The sequence below is a fragment of the Somniosus microcephalus genome, chromosome 11, assembly GCF_052327205.1.
Source record: "Somniosus microcephalus isolate GS21.2 chromosome 11, FLI_Smic_1.0, whole genome shotgun sequence".
NCBI classification, from domain to species: domain Eukaryota; kingdom Metazoa; phylum Chordata; class Chondrichthyes; order Squaliformes; family Somniosidae; genus Somniosus; species Somniosus microcephalus.
Window position 1 is genome coordinate 113,913,342 of NC_140997.1, and position 19,370 is coordinate 113,932,711.

Here is a 19,370-nt window from a genome sequence, read left to right on the forward strand (position 1 = left end):
GCACACAGACACACACACACACGCACAGATATGTACCTGCTTCCTGCTTTCAATGTTTCTATATTTGACAATAGCCAAGAGGAATCTTTCACCAATGGTCTCACCCACCAGTTCAGCAGCTGTAGTGTTAATAACTTGACGAGCTTATAATATTGCCTGAGATCCCGCCAGGATTATTATACTTTTGCGGTGGCCTAAATTGTTTTCTGCTGACAAGTAGGGCAGGTTAATCCAAGGCTGCTGCTTTATAAGGGGCATGGACCCCTAGGAGAAGAGATTGTAGCCTGTCACCGCTCAGGGTAGTCACTCGTCTCCATCGGGAAGCGTTAGGTTCAGAGAGGATCATCTCGGAAGGAAAGAAAGGAAAAGGTTTATTTCTTCCCAGCCCCACAACAACCTGCAACCATGAACGGCACAGAAGGAGAGAACTTCTTTGTGCCAATGTCCAACATATCGGGTGTAGTGAGAAGCCCGTTCGAGTACCCCCAGTACTACTTGGCTGAACCCTGGAAATATTCAGTGATAGCAGCCTACATGCTCTTTCTCATCATAACAGGTTTCCCCGTCAATTTCCTCACCCTCTTCGTCACCATCCAGCACAAGAAACTCCGGCAACCCCTCAACTACATCCTCCTCAACCTGGCCGTGGCCAACCTCTTGATGGTCTTCGGTGGCTTTACCACCACCGTCATCACAGCGTTGAACGGGTACTTCATCTTCGGACCAACTGGCTGCAACTTTGAAGGTTTCTTTGCTACACTTGGCGGTAAGTTCCAGTTAAGGCTCACTTATTGCTCCAGCTCTGGGGCTCGCTTAGAGCGAAGAACAGTGAAGGCGGAGGATGCAGTTTCAGTGCTGGCTCAAACCTTGGCACTGAGAAGTGGCTGCGGGACATTCCATGATAAATAGAAAGAAGTTTGAGTTTAATTTGCGACTATGGGTTAGGTAACTGCAAATCAAGAATTACAAGGGCGACTTGATTGGGGCAATTAGAGTATCCAGTGCAAAGCTCACCCATTTCCTATGGCGTTACCCAGGGTAGAAATGTGTCTTGGGCAGTATGCCATCGGACACCAGTTATACCTCGCCCGATACTCACTTCTGTTGAAGCCAAAGGCTCTGAATATCAGGTGGAGTATAACTGGCATCCAAAGCAATACCGTCCAAGGCAAATTGGAGCCGTGCTGACAAACTCCCTGTTTTAAAGTTGGCCATTCTGTCCTCCTCTTAATCTAATAATCTGATTTGGTATTATTTATGGTTCAGTAGAGAGACTGGTGATAAGAATGAGAATGAGAGCTGCTGGAAAAGCATTTAAAACAAAAATCTGGGGTCCGAACAAATTGAAAGAACCTGACATCAGAAAAAAGTACAAAGGTGTAGAGAGGAACATCGTACCTGCGATAACCAAAGCAATGGATGTAGAGAGGAACATCGTGCCTGCGATAACCAAAGCAATTGATGTAGAGAGGAACATCGTGCCTGCGATAACCAAAGCAATGGATGTAGAGAGGAACATCGTGCCTGTGATAACCAAAGCAATGGATGTAGAGAGGAACATCGTGCCTGTGATAACCAAAGCAATGGATGTAGAGGGAAAGCAATCAGAAATGGAGAGCTGCTGGATAAGTATTAGGTCTCAAAAACTACACCAAGAAACAGAAATAGATAACGGAAGAAGACCTGGTGGTTTTTTGAAGAAGAAGTCATGGTGTTAAGCGAAATGCAAAGAAAGCTTAAGGCGAGCAGTGAAGCAGATCCTAATATATGAGGACCGAATACAACAGGTTAACCAGAGAAATTAAGCTAAAAGCCAAGAGAGATAAGAACAGATGATTAAACGACCAGTTTATCACTTTTCCCTCCAAAGATGCAGAAGATTACGGCAAAAGGAATGAAACACATGGGAAAATAAAAGAATTAAGAGAATCTTACAAACTTAAAACGGCTACAGTGAAAGACCAAATTGGTCAGATAATTGAGGGCGAGCATACAAGGAGCAAGCGGTGGAAAGAATATTTTGAAGATCTGTACAATGTACAGAGCATGGTGGATGAATCAGTTCTGGAGAAACCGTCCTGTACAAATGATGTTGGATTTCTTGGAGGATACAGTAAAGATATTTATTGATAGTTTTTAAAAAAGCAAGGCTCCTGGTATGGCTAATATAACTGCAGAATGTTGCAGGCGGATGAGGAACATCCTGTGAAAGTGATGCAAAGGCTGCTTAACAGCATTCATGAAGAAGAACCAGCGTCTGAAGACTGGGGAAAGGCGATAATAACACCGATCTTCGCAAAAGGAGACAAGAGCAAAGGCAACACTTACAGAACAATCAGCTCACTGAGTACACTGAGGAAAGTATTTACTGAGATACTGCAGAGGAGAATGAATAGATACATAGAGGTGGCACTGCACGAAGAACAAGCTGGTTTTAGACCAGGATGAAGTACGATACGTCAACTGTTTGTGCTAAGACAGATTTCGGAGAAATTTACAGAACAGAACAACTTCATATATTTTAGGGGATATGGGTGGCCTTGAGGATGTATGGTATTCTGAGATATTTGTGAGGCTGATCGAAACATCTATAACAAGTCCCTGAGCTGTTAGAATAGATAGGAAACTGATGGAATAGTTTCAATCAACAGTTGGGGTGAGACTAGGATGCACACTGTCTGTCACCTGATTTATTTAGTCTAGTATTGGAAAAATAATGAATCTTGCACTGAAAGATTCATTACTGAAAGATTGGGGGAGTGGGACTAGCTGAAGTGCTCTTGCAGAGAGCCAGCGCGGGCTCGACGGGATGAATGGCCTCCTTCTGTGCTGTACCCATTCTATGATTCTATAATGTTGGAGGTGTCTCCTTACATGGTGAGATTTTAAACAATGACAGATATGCTGATGACATTGAGCTTAGAGTAACATCTAAAACAGATTTGCAGAGACCAACTGATAAGGTGTATGTGGAGAATAGAACATTTGGATTACAGATTAACACAAAGAAGACAAAGGTCATATCATTTGGGAAGCATCAGGAAGGTGTACACATTACAGTTGGAGGGGATGCAGTTGAACAAGTGAAAATGTTTGTGTACCTTGGTGGGTTAGTGGCAGAAAATGGGAGTTGTAAAGAAGACCTCAAAAGAAGGATTGGACTTGCTTCTGCTACTTTGGAAGATTAAATAAATAAATAATTAAACAATCAGAATAATTAATTTGCTAATTAATTCAAAATCAACCTAAATCCATCTACTAAATATATTCTAGATCTCTATTAGTTCTAGAAATAAATGCATGTTGTCATTGTTGTATTGCTGCCAACAAATAAATAAACATTAGAAAGGGCAGCACAGACAATGTGTCAGGATTTCGGTGTGTGGGAATTTATGGACAGTTGGAAAAAACAGGTCTTTCTCCGAGTGGCAGGCAGTGACTAGTGGGGTACCGCAAGGATCGGTGCTAGGACCCCAGCTATTCACAATATATATTAATGATCTAGACGAGGGAACTAGATGTAATATCTCCAAGTTTGCAGACGACACAAAGCTGGGTGGGTGTGTGTGCTGTGAGGAGGATGCCGAGAAACTCCAGGATGATTTGGACAGGTTGGGTGATTGGGTAGATGCATGGCAGATGCAGTATAATGTGGGTAAATGTGAGGTTATCCACTTTGGTGGCAAAAACAGGAAGGCAGATTATTATCTGAACGGCAATAGATTGGGAGAAGGGGAAGTGAAACGAGACCTGGGTGTCCTTGTGCACCAGTCGCTGAAGGTAAGCATGCAGGTGCAGCAGGCAGTTAAGAAGGCAAATGGTATGTTGGTCTTCATAGCGAGAGGATTCGAGTACAGGAGCAAGGATGTCTTGCTGCAGTTGTACAGGGCCTTGGTGAGACCACACCTTGAGTATTGTGTGCAGTTTTGGTCGCCTTATCTGAGGAAGGATGTTCTTGCCATGGAGGGAGTGCAGCGAAGATTCACCAGACTGATACCTGGGATGGCAGGAATGACGTATGAGGAGAGATTGGGTCGATTGGGCTTATATTCATTGGAGTTTAGAAGAATGAGAGGGGATCTTATTGAAACTTATAAAATTCTAACGGGACTAGACAGACTAGATGCAGGAAGGCTGTTCCCGATGGCCGGGGAGTCCAGAACCAGGGGCCACAATCTAAGGATAAGGGGTAAGCCATTTATGACAGCGATTAGGAGGAATTTCTTCACCCAGAGAGTGGTGAACCTGTGGAATTCTTTACCACAGAAGGCAGTTGAGGCCAATTCATTAAATATATTCAAGAAGGAGTTAGATATATTTCTTAAGGCTAAAGGGATCAAGGGATATGGGGAGAAAGCAGGGATAGGGTACTGAATTTGGATGATCAGCCATGATCTCATTAAATGGCGGAGCAGGCTCGAGGGGCTGAATGACCTACTCCTGCCCCCATCTTCTATGTTTCTATGACAGTAAGGCTGTTCCGGATTGCCACATCTTCAGGAAATGTGCCTGTTTTGATTCACTCCAGCTCAGACTTGTTGAGCTGGAGTGTAAGTTAGACACACTCTGAAACTAAAGGTAGGCAGAGGAATTTCTGGATAGTTTTCCCCAGTGTATAGTGATACCTCAGAGGAAAGCGCAGGTGCAGGAATCAGAGTGTGTGATTGTCAGTCAGCAAGGTAGGGAGAACCTAGTGGAGGTAGAGAAGGAATTTCCGCAGACTGGTTCTATCCAGCAGGTAGGATGCACTTACTGCCTGTGGAGATAAGGATCAAGTCTGCAAGGAAGATGACCAGGATGCTAACCATGGCACCATGGAGCAAGAGGCTGTCCAAGGGTGGGGGGGGGGGGGGGGGTTGGGGAAGGGGATACAGGGGAAGGACCAGATTAGAATGGTTGTAGTCATAGAGGGTTCTATGATTCTATAATTGGGGGATAGATAGCATCCTCTTAACTTAACCGGACCAGCCACATAAATACTGCAGTTACGAGAGCAAGTCAGAGGCTAGGTATTCTGTGGTGAGTGACTTACCTTTAGAAAGCCTTTCCACCATCTACAAGGCACAAGTCAGGAGTGTGATGGAATACTTTCCACGTGCCTGGATGAGTGCAGCTCCAACAACAACACTCAAGAAGCTCGACACCATCCAGGACAAAGCAGCCCATTTGATTGGCACCCCATCCACCACCTTAAACATTCACTCCCTCCACCATCGGCGTACCGTGGCTGCAGTGTGTACCATCTACAGGATCCACTGCAGCAACTCACCAAGGCTTATTCGGCAGCACCTCCCACTTTCTCAAAGACAATTAAGGTGGGCAATAAATGCTGGGCTTATCAGCGACACCCACATGCCATAAATTAATAATTATTTTTTCTAAAGTCCTAGCGGAAAGGATAAAAAGGGCTGTGTATAGAACTTTAAACTAGTGAGAAGTGGAGCGGAACATGGTGGAAATAACATAAGCCTGAACATGAAATAAATAGACAAGAGTAAAGGTCATACAAAGGTAACGAATAAGGATGGCATAAACGGTCAGGGAATGCATAAAGTTATAGAACATAGGTATTGTGGCGGAGCCACTAAGGGACTCCGATCAAATGTATATAATGCCCTTTAACAGTGTGTTAACTACAGCCTGAGTCTGTATCTTTGCATATACTGTTTGCATGTACAGAGCGCGGTCCCTTTAAGAGTGCAGGCAAATGCGATGACGTCACGCCGTTCATCACGTGATCCCCATTGGCAGGAAAAACGTGATGATGTCATGACGCCAGCCACGGGACTGCCCAAGCAGTCCTCGTGGAGCCTCCGAACTGACTAGACCTGTTTTCATAGTTCTCGTGCATTGGTTTGTTAAACTCAGTTTGTTTTATATTAAACATCGTTTGTTGATCACCTGAGTCGACCTCAGTCTCTTGATAGGAACTACACATTCCTACATTGGTGACCCCGACTTTTGCGAACGGTTTTCGCAGAAAGAACGAAGCATGGAAACAAACATGAAGCTACCGCAATTCTGGGAGCAACAAGCGACCTCATGGTTCGTCCAGATCGAAGCCCAGTTTGCGCTACGGAACATTGTTGCGGATCAGACCTGTTACTTTTACGTGGTCTCCGCACTCGACAGCTCCACCGCCTCGCGGGTCGTCAGCCTGCTTGAGAACTCCCCAGACGACCGCAAGTATGAAGCTATCAAGGCGCGGTTGTTACAGGTCTTCAGGCTCATGAAGGCGGAGCGTGCCCGCCGACTGCTCGCTATGCCCGGCCTCGGGGACTCCAAGCCATCTGAGCTCATGAGCCAAATGCTCACGCTCCTTGGCTCCGAACTGGAATGCTTCCTCTTTAGGGAGCTCTTCCTCAGTCAGTTACCGGAGCAAGTACAAGCTGCCCTGGCCCGGTCCAAAGTCACAGACTGCGCAGCGCTTGCTGCCGAAGTGGACAAGATCTTCGCGGTGACGCAGCAGTACTGCACTGCCACGAGGCGCCCATCCCCCACAGACGCTGCCCCAGCTCCTCAACCTGAGGGTTTGTGCTTCTACCACGCCCGTTTTGGCGCAAAAGCAAGATGTTGCCGCCCTCCCTGCAGCTTCTCGCCCCAAAAAAAACATCAACTCTGGCAAAAGAGGCCCGGCTCTAACGGGCGCCCCGCGGCTGCGATGGCAATCGGAAATGCTGGAAAGCTTCTTTTTATCACCGACTCCCTCTCTGGTCAACGTTTCCTCTGTGACACTGCGGTGCAGTGTAGCATCCTACCCGCGTCAAATCTTGATATACAGGCTGGGAGGCACGGCCTCTCCCTCGAGGCGGCTAATCGCGGGGCTATTTGGACCTTCGGCAGACGGCGGGTCCAGGTGTGTTTCGGCGGCCAGCGGTTTTGCTGGGAATTCATCATGGCCAAGGTCTCGCAAGCCATCCTCGGTGCGGATTTCTTGTGCGCCAACAGCCTCCTGGTTGATGTAAGGCACCGCCGTTTGATCAATGCGGCCACGTTCCACTCCATCCCTTGCCACCGAAGTAACGCCATGTCGCACACCATCTCCTGTGCGTTCCCGCCTCCAGATGAGTTCGCTCGCCTGCTAGGAGATTTCCCAGACCTGGCCAGACCCACCTTCTCCTCCACGGCCACGAAACATGGTGTCAAACATCACATCACCACTACTGGTTTCCCGGTCTACGCACGGGCCGGGCACCTCGAACCTGGCAAGCTCAAGGCTGTGAAAGCGGAGTTCGCCACGATGGAGTGGTTAGGGATTATTCGCTGGTCGAATAGTCCCTGGTCTTCGCCTCTACACATTGTCCCGAAACCTGACGGCGGATGGTGGCCATGCGGCAACAACCGACGCCTAAACAATGCCACTACTCCTGATCGGTTCCCGATCCCTCATATCCAAGATTTCTCTGCCCATTTGGCAGGAAATACCATTTTTTCCAAAGTCGACCTTGTCCGTGGCTACCACCAGGTCCCCGTGCACCCGCAAGACGTCCCGAAATCTGCAGTCATCACCCCATTCGGCCTTTTCGAATTTCTGCAGATGCCGTTTGGACTGAAGAACGCTGCACAGGCTTTCCAGCGCCTGATGGACTCCATACTTCGGGACCTCAAGTTTATTTTCATTTACCTCGACGACGTCCTTATCACCAGTTCCAACAAAGCGGAGCACATCTGCCATTTACGCACCCTCTTTAGACGCCTCAGCCAACACGGCCTGATCATCAACCCAGCCAAGTGCCAGTGCGGCCTGCAACAGATTGATTTCTTGGGCCATCGCATCACATCGGACGGCACAATTCCTTTGCAAATGAAGGTGGAGGCAGTAACATCTTTTCCACGCCCGCAGACCATCAGGGCCCTGCAGGAGTTCCTCGGGACCACCGCTTCATGCCTAAGGCAGCTCTTCTCATGCAGCCCCTGTACGAGGCCCTCAAGGGCAAGTCTGGCAAGGATCCGGTAAGCTGGACAGTCGACATGGACCGGGCATTCATTGACACAAAAAGCGCACTCGCCAACGCGACCATGCTGGCGCACCCACTGCCAGGTGCCACCATCGCCCTCACCACCGACGCATCAGACTACGCCATCGGCGCAGTGCAGGAACAGTGGGTAAATGGAATGTGGCAACCGCTGGCGTTCTTCAGCCATCAATTACGGCGAAACGAGCGGAAGTACAGCACTTTCGACCGGGAGTTGCTGGCTCTTTTTCTGGCCATCCGCCATTTCCGGTTCTTGCAGGAGGGATGTCCTTTCACTGCTTTTGTAGAACATAAGCCACTAATGTTCGCTATGGCCAAGACTGCCGAACCGTGGTCAGCCCGACAACAACGTCAGTTGACGTTTATCTCTGAGTTCACAACTGATATTCAGCACGTGGCCGGTAAAGACAACCTGGTGGCGGATTGCCTCTCCCACGCGACCGTTCAGCCAGTCCAGCTCGGCATCGACTATGCCCTCATGGCTGCGGATCAAGCCTCGGATCCAGAGGTGCAAGCTTACCGAACCCGCCCCTCTAGCCTCCAAGCGGCCGACATCAAATTCCACGCCGCAGGCACCACGCTACTTTGTGACGGCTCCATAGGTGATCCTCGCCCTATCGTGCCGGTCGCCTGGCGCCGGAAAGTGTTTGACGCCATACACGGGCTGTCACATCCGGGCATGAAGGCCTCGCAAAGGCTGATGTCATCCAAGTTCGTTTGGCGGGGCATACATATGGATGTCCGCGACTGGGCCAACACCTGCGTGGTCTGCCAAAAGGCCAAGGTGCAGTGTCACATCAAAGCTCCATTGGCCACCTTTGCTGTTCCGGAGCAACGGTTCGATCACGTGAATGTGGACCTGGTGGGGCCACTTCCACCTACTCATGGGTTTACATACATCCTTACGATGGTAGACCGCACCACTAGATGGCCAGAGGCAGTTCCCTTGTCATCCATCACTTTGGCAGACGTAGCCAGGGCATTCATCTCCTCTTGGGTCGCCCGTATCGGGGTACCGGCGGACATCTCTTCTGATCGTGGACCGCAATTTTCCTCTGAGCTCTGGAAAGCTATGGCTCAGGGGCTCGGCAACAAACTCCATCGCACCACAGCCTACCATCCACAGGCGAACGGCCTGTGTGAACGGTTTCACAGGTCGCTCAAAGCTGCACTGAGGGCCAGCCTCCAAGGCGCTGGGTGGGTGGACAGGCTACCACGGGTCCTGTTGGGTCTTCGCACGGCACCCAAGGAAGATCTTCGCTTGACCTCGGCAGAGCTCGTCTATGGCCAGCCGCAACGCGGAGCAGGCGATTTCCTTCCGACTCCAACAGAGCCAAGGTCTGCATCCAACCAACTCATCAGCCACCAGGAGGCAGCCAGGTGATTTGCACCAGTACCTGGTGTAAATCGTACCTGGTGTAAATCGTACCTGGTGTAAATCGTACTGGGTGTAAATTGTACTGGGTGTAAATTGTACCTGGTGTAAGTCGTACCTGGTGCAAATCGTACCTGGTGTAAATTGAACCTGGTGTAAATCGTGCCTTTATAAATCGTGCCTTGTGTAAATCATACCTGGTGTAAATCGTACCGGGTGTAAATCGTACCTGGTGTAAATTGAACCTGGTGTAAATCGTGCCTTTTATAAATCGTGCCTGGTGTAAATCGTACCTGGTGTAAATCATACCGGGTGTAAATCGTACCTGGTGTAAATCGTGCCTGGTGTAAATCGTACTGGGTGTAAATCACACCCGGTGTAAATTGTGCCTGGTGTAAATCGTACCTGGTGTAAATCATACTGGGTGTAAATTGTACCTGGTGTAAATCATACTGGGTGTAAATTGTACCTGGTGTAAATCATACGGGGTGTAAATTGTACCTGGTGTAAGCCGTACCTGGTGCAAATCGTACCTGGTGTAAATTAAACCTGGAGTAAATCGTGCCTTTTATAAATCATGCCTGGTGTAATTCGTACCTGGTGTAAATCGTACCGGGTGTAAATCATACCTGGTGTAAATCGTGCCTGGTGTAAATCGTACCTAGTGTAAATCGCACCTGGTGTAAATGGTACCATGTGTAAATCGTTCCTGGTGTAAATCGTGCCTGGTGTAAATCATACCTGGTGTAAATCGTGCCTGGTGTAAATCGTACCTGGTGTGAATCGTACCTGGTGTAATTCATACCTGGTGTAAATTGCAACTGGTGTAATTTGTACCTGGTGTAAATCATTCCGGGTGTAAATCGTTCCGGGTGTAAATCGTACTGGGTGTAAATCGTAGCGGGTGTAAATTGTACCTGTTGTAAATCGTGCCTGGTGTAAATCATGTTTGGTGCAAATCGTAACTAGTGTAAATCATACCGGGTGTAAATCGTACCTGGTGTGAATCATACTTGGTGTAAATCGCACCTGGTGTAAATCGTTCATTGTTTAAATCGTACCTGGTGTAAATCGTATCGGGTGTAAATCGTACCTGGTGTGAATCGTACCTGGTGTAGATCATACCCGGTATAAATCATTCATTGTTTAAATCATGCCTGGTGTAAATTATGCCTGGTGTAAATCATACCTGATGTAAATCGTACCTGGAATAAATCGTGCCTGGTGTAATTCACACCTGATGTAAATCGTACTTGGTTTAAATCATGCCTGGTGTAAATCACACTGGGTGTAAATCGTACTGGGTGTAAATCGTACCTGGTGTAAATCGTGCCTGCTGTAAATTGTAGCGGGTGTAAATCATGCCTGATGTAAATCGTACCGGGTGCAATTCTTACCTGTGTAAATCGTACCAGGTGTAAATCGTGCCTGGTGTAAATCATACCTGGTGTAAATCGTACCTGGTGTAAATCGTACCTGGTGTAAATTGTACCTGGTGTAAATTAAACCTGGAGTAAATCGTGCCTTTTATAAATCATGCCTGGTGTAATTCGTACCTGGTGTAAATCGTACCGGGTGTAAATCATACCTGGTGTAAATCGTGCCTGGTGTAAATCGTACCTAGTGTAAATCGCACCTGGTGTAAATGGTACCATGTGTAAATCGTTCCTGGTGTAAATCGTGCCTGGTGTAAATCATACCTGGTGTAAATCGTGCCTGGTGTAAATCGTACCTGGTGTGAATCGTACCTGGTGTAATTCATACCTGGTGTAAATTGCAACTGGTGTAATTTGTACCTGGTGTAAATCATTCCGGGTGTAAATCGTTCCGGGTGTAAATCGTACTGGGTGTAAATCGTAGCGGGTGTAAATTGTACCTGTTGTAAATCGTGCCTGGTGTAAATCATGTTTGGTGCAAATCGTAACTAGTGTAAATCATACCGGGTGTAAATCGTACCTGGTGTGAATCATACTTGGTGTAAATCGCACCTGGTGTAAATCGTTCATTGTTTAAATCGTACCTGGTGTAAATCGTATCGGGTGTAAATCGTACCTGGTGTGAATCGTACCTGGTGTAGATCATACCCGGTATAAATCATTCATTGTTTAAATCATGCCTGGTGTAAATTATGCCTGGTGTAAATCATACCTGATGTAAATCGTACCTGGAATAAATCGTGCCTGGTGTAATTCACACCTGATGTAAATCGTACTTGGTTTAAATCATGCCTGGTGTAAATCACACTGGGTGTAAATCGTACTGGGTGTAAATCGTACCTGGTGTAAATCGTGCCTGCTGTAAATTGTAGCGGGTGTAAATCATGCCTGATGTAAATCGTACCGGGTGCAATTCTTACCTGTGTAAATCGTACCAGGTGTAAATCGTGCCTGGTGTAAATCATACCTGGTGTAAATCGTACCTGGTGTAAATCGTACCTGGTGTAAATTGTACGGGGTGTAAATTGTACCTTTTTTAAATCATACCTGGTGTAAATCATACGGGGTGTAAATTGTACCTTTTGTAAATCGTGCCTGATGTAAATCGCACCAGTTGAAAATTGTACCGGGTGTAAATCGTACCTTGTGTAAATCATACCTGGTGTAAATCGTACCTGGTGTAAATTGTACGGGGTGTAAATTGTACCTTTTGTAAATCGTACCTGGTGTAAACCGTACGGGGTGTAAATTGTACCTTTTGTAAATCGTGCCTGGTGTAAATCGCACCGGTTGTAAATTGTACCGGGTGTAAATCGTACCTGGTGTAAATCGTACCTGGTGTAAATCGTGCCTGGTGTAAATCGTACCAGGTGTAAATCGTGCCTGGTGTAAATTGTACCTGGTGTAAATCGTACCGGGTGTAAATTGTACCTGGTGTAAATCGTGCCTGGTGTATATCGTACCTGGTGTAAATCGTTCCTGGTGTAATTCATACCTGGTGTAAATCGTACCTGGTGTAAATCATACCTGGTGTATATCGTACCACGTGTAAATCGTACCGGGTGTAAATCGTATCTGGTGTAAATCGTGCCTGGTGTATATCATACCTGGTGTAAATCGTACCTGGTGTAAATTGTGCCTGGTGTAATTCGTACCTGGTTTATATCATACCTGGTGTAAATCGTACCTGATTTAACACGTACCTGGTGTAAATCGTGCCTGTTGTAAATCATACCTATCATACCTAGTGTAATTCATACCTGGTTTATATCGTACCTGGTGTAAATTGTACCTGATTTAAAACATACCTGGTGTAAATCGTACCTGGTGTAATTCGTACCTGGTATAAATCGTACCGGGTGTAAATCATACCTGTTGTAAATTGTACCTGGTGTAAATCAGACATGGTGTAATTCATACCTGGTGTAAATTGTACCTGGTGTAAATCATACTGGGTGTAAATCGTACCTTGTGTAAATCGTGCCTGGTTAAATCGTGCCTGGTGCAAATCATACCTTGGTGTAAATTTTACCTGGAGTAAGTCGTACCTGATGTAAATTGTGCCTGTGTAAATCGTACCGGGTGTAAATCGTACCTGGTGTAAATCGTGCCTGATGTAAATCGTACCTGGTGTAATTCGTACCTGGTGTAAATCGCACCGGGTATAAATCATTCGTGGTGTAAATCATGCCTGGTGTAACTCATACCTGGTGTAAATCATGCATTGTGTAAATCATGCCTGATATAAATCGTGCCTGGTGTAAATCGTGGCTGGTGTAAATCACACCTGGTGGAAATCCTGCATTGTGTAAATTGTACCAGGATTAAATTGTACCTGGTGTAAATCATGCATTGTGTAAATTATATCTGGTGTAAATCGTATCTGTTGTAAATCCTGCATTATGTAAATTGTATATGGTGTTAATTTTGTCTGGTGTAAATCATTCATCGTGTAAATCATACCTGGTGTAAATTGTACCAGGTGAAAATCATCATTGTGTAAATCATTCCTGGTGTAAATCATGCCTGGTGTAAATTATTCCTGGTATAAATTGTACCGGGTATAACTCATTCCTGGTCTAAATCGTACCTGATGTAAATCGTGAATTCTGTAAATCATACCGGGTGTAAATCCAACCTTATGTAAATCATGCATTCTGTAAATCATACCAGGTGTAAATTGGGACTGCTGTAAATCACTCATTTTGAGGGTGTAACTGGTAAAATAGATAAGGGAGAACCAGTGGATGTGGTGTATTTGGACTTTCAAAAGACTTTCGATAATGTCCCACATAAGAGATTAGCATGTGAAGTAAAGGCACATGGGATTGGGTGTAAGGTATTGACTTGGATAGAGAACTGGTTGGCAGACAGAAAGCAAAGAGTTGGAATAAACGGGTCTTTTTCCGAGTGGCAGGCAGTGACTAGTGGGGTACCGCAGGGATCGGTCCTTGGACCCCAGCTATTCACAATATATATTAATGATCTAAACAAGGGAACTAGATGTAATACCTCCAAGTTTGTAGATGACACAAAGCTGGGTGGGCGTGTGTGCTGTGAGGAGAATGCCGAGAAACTCCAGGATGATTTGGACAGGTTGGGTGATTGGGCAGAAGCATGGCAGATGCAATATAACATGGATAAATGCGAGGTTATCCACTTTGGTGTCAAAAACAGGAAGGCAGATTATTATCTGAACGGCAATAGATTGGGAGAAGGGTGTTATGTTCATTAATAACTAAACATTCTTATTATGAACACAGCTAGCTTCTAGCTAGTCATTTATTCAGTACACATTCTCTAGGTACAGTATCTGTAGAGGCTTCCATGTGTGCTCCTGTGTGCAGGCTGCCATCTTGACTGTTGCCTTCTGGGTAGCCTAGCCTCATGGGTAATGTAGTCTTAATATAATATATAGCTGGGTAGTGTAGTCTTATACATATAGCTATATACAGCTCTACTGCTCCACCTAGTGTCCACCACAGAATGACATGTTATTGATCACGACATCCTCCTTTCTTTGAGCTTTAACAAAATCAATATCAATCAACTTTCAAGAAAACAATAAAGATAATATCAGTAACTCTATAAACATAAACATTTTCAAAACAGTCAACACATTTTCAAAGCTTTACATTGTACTCAAAGATTAAGTCTATCAGGCTCTTTTACTTCACGTGTGGATCTTCTCAACACGGGTAAGTCTGATGTGTCTTCATGAGATTGTTCTGGCGGTGAATGACAAGATGCAGTTGCGGCATTGTCATCAATCTGCTCTTGTATAGATCGAGGTCTCCTTGCGATCTTTGCTTGGAGAGGGTTTCAGTGTTTCCTTCACTCTTCATGCCATAACTCTCAATGTCGTCAATGCACTCTCGAAAAACTGCTGGCAGCTGGATCCCATCATACAGCATAGTCCTCTCAGCAGCCTCGGCTAATGGAACACCAAAGATTGGCCTGAGGGAAGAAGGAGTATCCACCAGAACTGCTTCCTGCTCTGGTGCAGGCTTCTTCTTTTTCTTTTTCTCTTTCCACTGCTTAACAACATCTGCTGCAGTTATATCTTTGGACTTTTTCTCCTTGTGTTTTTCCTCTTTGTGCTTTTCTTCCTTTGGCTTCTCTTTGACCTTAAAGTCTTTTTCTTTCTTCTTGGAGAAACTAGGCTTTTTGAAGACATGGATACCCTTTGGCCTTTTCATCCTTGATGGGCTCTCTGCTTCATCACCTGAGTCATCTGGTCTGCTTATGGCACAGTTTATACGGTAGGCTCTCTTGACCAGTTCTAAGTCTTCACAAGCTTTGTCACCTAGTATCGAATCAAGTCTTTTAGCCACAACAGAAAACATGAGATGATGCACTTTGTCTTTGACTGTCACTTTAAGTCTGCATACACCTAAGCTATCTATTTTCTGTCCATTATAGTTCTTCAGTAGTACTGACTTTTTCTGTATTTTGGGCTTTTCTTTCATATTTTTAATCTCACTCATACTGATTAAGTTTGCTTTTGCCCCAGTGTCCAGTTTCAATGTAACTAATACTCCATTTATCTGCAGTGGGATCATCCATTTGTCCTCTTTTACTGCATTAACTTTATGTTCAGCATTGTCTATTTCTGAGGGCTGCACATTTTCTGTATCTTTTTTGATATTGTCACATGACACCATTCCTACAAAAAATGTCTCACTTAAATCAGTGTCCTCAATCACATTAACTCGTTGCCCTTTCGTCATTTTTACTTTTGAAAAGCATTGTTTGGCAAAGTGATTCTTTCCATTACACTTTGTGCACATTTTTTCAAACGCTGGGCATTGTCTTAACTGGTGTTTGTAACCACAGCGTTTACAATTAAAAATGTCATCCTCTGATTGCTTTTCATTTCTGTTCTGCCCACGTTTCTTCCCCTTGTAGGACACAGCACCGACAGCAGCATTATCACTCATTACATTCGCATCATTATTGATTTCACTGAAAGTCTTCGCGTGATTTCGAGCTAGCTCGCTGGCTTGGCATATTTTCACCGCATTTTCCAAATTTAGTTCGGTTTCTCTCAACAGACGTTCCCTGACTTTTTTATCATGAATACCAAACACAATCTGGTCACGAATCATGGATGCTTTGAGCTCAGAGAAATTACATGTCTGTGCTTTCAGTTTCAGATCAGTTATAAAGCTATCAAAAGTCTCATTTTGTTGCTGTGTCCGAGAACGGAAGATGTATCTTTCATACGTCTCATTCTTTTTGGGAGAACAATGTGCATCAAATTTCTGTAGCACATCGTCTAATTTGTCTCTGTTCTCCTCTGGATTAAATACAAATGTATTAAATACCTCGATCACCTGTGGGCCTGCAACCATAAGCAGCAACGCTATCTTCCTTGCGTCTGGCTTCGTACTGAATCCGATGGCTGCAATGTAGAGTTCGAATTGCTGTTTAAAAGTCTGCCAATTGTAGTCGATTTTTTCTGTGAGATTCAACCGCTCTGGTGGCTTCAAATTCTCCATGTCGCTTTTCACAATTTTCAGCAGATCTTCACCACCCTGGTACCACGTTATGTTCATTAATAACTAGACATTCTTATTATGAACACAGCTAGCTTCTAGCTAGTCATTTATTCAGTACACATTCTCTAGGTACAGTATCTGTAGAGGCTTCCATGTGTGCTCCTGTGTGCAGGCTGCCATCTTGACTGTTGCCTTCTGGGTAGCCTAGCCTCATGGGTAATGTAGCCTTAATATAATATATAGCTGGGTAGTGTAGTCTTATACATACAGCTATATACAGCTCTACTGCTCCACCTAGTGTCTACCACAGAATGACATGTTATTGATCACTACAAAGGGGAAGTGCAATGAGACCTGGGTGTCCTTGTGCACTAGTCGCTGAAGGTAAGCATGCAGGTGCAGCAGGCGGTTAAGAAGGCAAATGGTATGTTGGCCTGCGTAGCGAGAGGGTTTGAGTACAGGAACAAGGATGTCTTGCTGCAGTTGTACAGGGCCTTGGTGAGACCACATCTTGAGTATTGTGTGCAGTTTTGATCACCTTATCTGAGGAAGGATGTTCTTTCCATGGAAGGAGTTCAGCGAAGATTCACCAGGCTGATACCTGGGATGGCAGGAATGACGTATGAGGAGACATTGGGTCGATTCGGCTTATACTCACTGGAGTTTAGAAGAATGAGAGGGGATTTCATTGAAATTTATAAAATTCTGACAGGACTGGACAGACTAGATGCAGGAAGGATGTTCCCGATGGTCAGGGAGTCCAGAACCAGGGGTCACAGTCTAAGGATAAGGGGTAAGCCATTTAGGACAGAAATGAGGAGGAATTCCTTCACCCAGAGAGTGGTGAACCTATGGCATTCTCTACCACAGAAGGCAGTAGAGGCCAATTCATTAAACATATTCAAGAAGGAGTTGGATATATTTCTTAAGGCTAAAGGGATCAAAGGGTATGGGGAGAAAGTAGGGACAGGGTACCTAGATTGGATGATCAGCCATGATCACGTTGAATGGCAGAGCAGGCTCGAGGGGCCGAATGGTCTACTCCTGCTTCTATCTTCTATGTCTTCTATGTCTCTATGTCTATGTCTAAATCATACCTGGCGTAAATCGTTCCAGGTGAAAATCGTTCATTGTGTAAATTATTCCTGGTGCAAATCGTGCCTGGTGTAAATCGTATTTTGTGGAACTGGTACCCGGTGTAAATCGTGCCTGGTGTAAATCGTGCACGGTGTAAATCGTGCCTGGTCTAAATTGTGCATTGGGTAAATCAGGCCTGGTGTAAATCGTACCGAGTGTAAATCGTCCGTGGTGAAAATCATGCATTGTGTAAATCGTGCCTGGTGTAAAATGTACTGGGTGTAAATCGTGCCTGGTGTAAATCGTGCCCGGTGTAAATCGCACCTGGTGTAAATCGTGCCTGGTGTAAATCGTGCCTGGTGTAAATCGCACCTGGTGTAAATCATTCCTGGTGTAAATCGTACCTGGTGTAAATCGCACCTGGTGTAAATCATACCTGCTGTAAATCACAGCTGGTGTAAATCATGCCTGATGTAAATCATACCTGTTGTAAATCGTGCATGGTGTTAATCGTGCCTGGTGTAAATCATAACTGGTGCGAATAGTGCCTGGTGTAAAATCGTGCTTTGTGTAAATCGTGCCTGGTGCAAATCGCACCTGGCATAAATTGTACCTGGTGTAAATCGTGCATTGTGTAAATCAGGCCTGGTGTAAATCGTACCGAGTGTAAATCGTCCGTGGTGAAAATCATGCATTGTGTAAATTGGGCCTGGTGTAAATCGTGCCTGGTTTAAATCATGCCTGGTGTAAATTGCACCTGGTGTAAATCGTACCTGGTGTAAATCGCACCTGGTGTAAATCGTACCTGGTGTAAATCGCACCTGGTGTAAATCGTACCTGGTGTAAATCGCACCTGGAGTAAATCGTGCCTGGTTTAAATCATGCCTGGTGTAAATTGCACCTGGTGTAAATCGTACCTGGTGTAAATCGCACCTGGTTTAAATCGTACCTGGTGTAAATCGTACTGGGTGTAACTCGTACCTGGTGTAAATTGTGCCTGGTCTAAACTGTACTGGGTGTAACTCGTACCTGGTGTAAATCGTACCTGGTGTAAATCGTGTATGGTGTAAATCGTAACTGGTGAAAATCGTGCCCGGTGTAAATCATGCCGGGTGTAAATCATACCTGGTGTAAATCGTACCTGGTGTAAATCGTATCTGGTGTAAATCGTGCCTGGTGTAAATCATACCTGGTGTAAATCGTACCTGGTGTAAATCGTACCTGGTGTAAATTCTACCTGGTGTAAATCGTGCCTGGTGTAATTTGTACCTGATGTAAATCGCTCCTTGTTTAAAATGTTCCTGGTGAAAATCGTGCCTGGTGTAAATCATGCCTGGTGCATATCATTCACGGTGTAAATTGTACCTGGTGTAAATCACACCTGGTGCAAATCGTGCCTGGTGTAAATCGTACTGGGTGTAACTCGTACCTGGTGTAAATCAGGCCTGGTGTAAATCATACTGGGTGTAACTCGTGCCTGGTGTAAATTGTTCCTGGTCTAAATCGTACTGGGTGTAACTCATACCTGGTGTAAATCGTACCTGGTGTAAATTTTGCATGTTGTAAATCGTAACTAGTGAAAATCGTGCCCGGTGTAAATCATGTCGGGTGTAAATCGTACCTGGTGTAAATCGTACCTGGTGTAAATCATACCTGGTGTAAATCGTGCCTGGTGTATATCGTACCTGGTGTAAATTGTACCTGGTGTAAATCGTAACTGGTGATAACTGTACCTGGTGTAACTCGTGCCTGGTGTAAATCGAGCCTGGTGTAAATCGTACCTGGTGTAAATCGTGCATGGTGTAAATAATACCTGGTGTAAATCATACCCAGTGTAAATTATATCTGGTGTAAATCGTACCTGGTGTAAACCATACCTGGTGTAAACCGTGCCTGGTGTAAATCGAGCATGGTGTAAATCGCACCTCGTGTAAATCGTGCCTGGTGTAAATCATACCTGGTGTAAATCGTACTGGGTGTAACTCGTACCTGGTGTAAATCGTGC

General features: G+C 45.3%; 1 protein-coding gene across 1 annotated transcript in view; it reads left to right on the top strand.

The window, feature by feature from the left end:
• Positions 1 to 274: 274 nt before the first annotated feature.
• The window catches only part of LOC147110831 (rhodopsin), a 149,183-nt gene continuing 130,087 nt past the window's right edge, over positions 275 to 19,370 (top strand). The window contains exon 1 of the mRNA XM_086001195.1: positions 275 to 766. Coding sequence (XP_085857321.1) covers positions 406 to 766 — 361 coding nt within the window. The 5' untranslated portion in view covers positions 275 to 405. The remainder of the gene's footprint in view (positions 767 to 19,370) is intronic.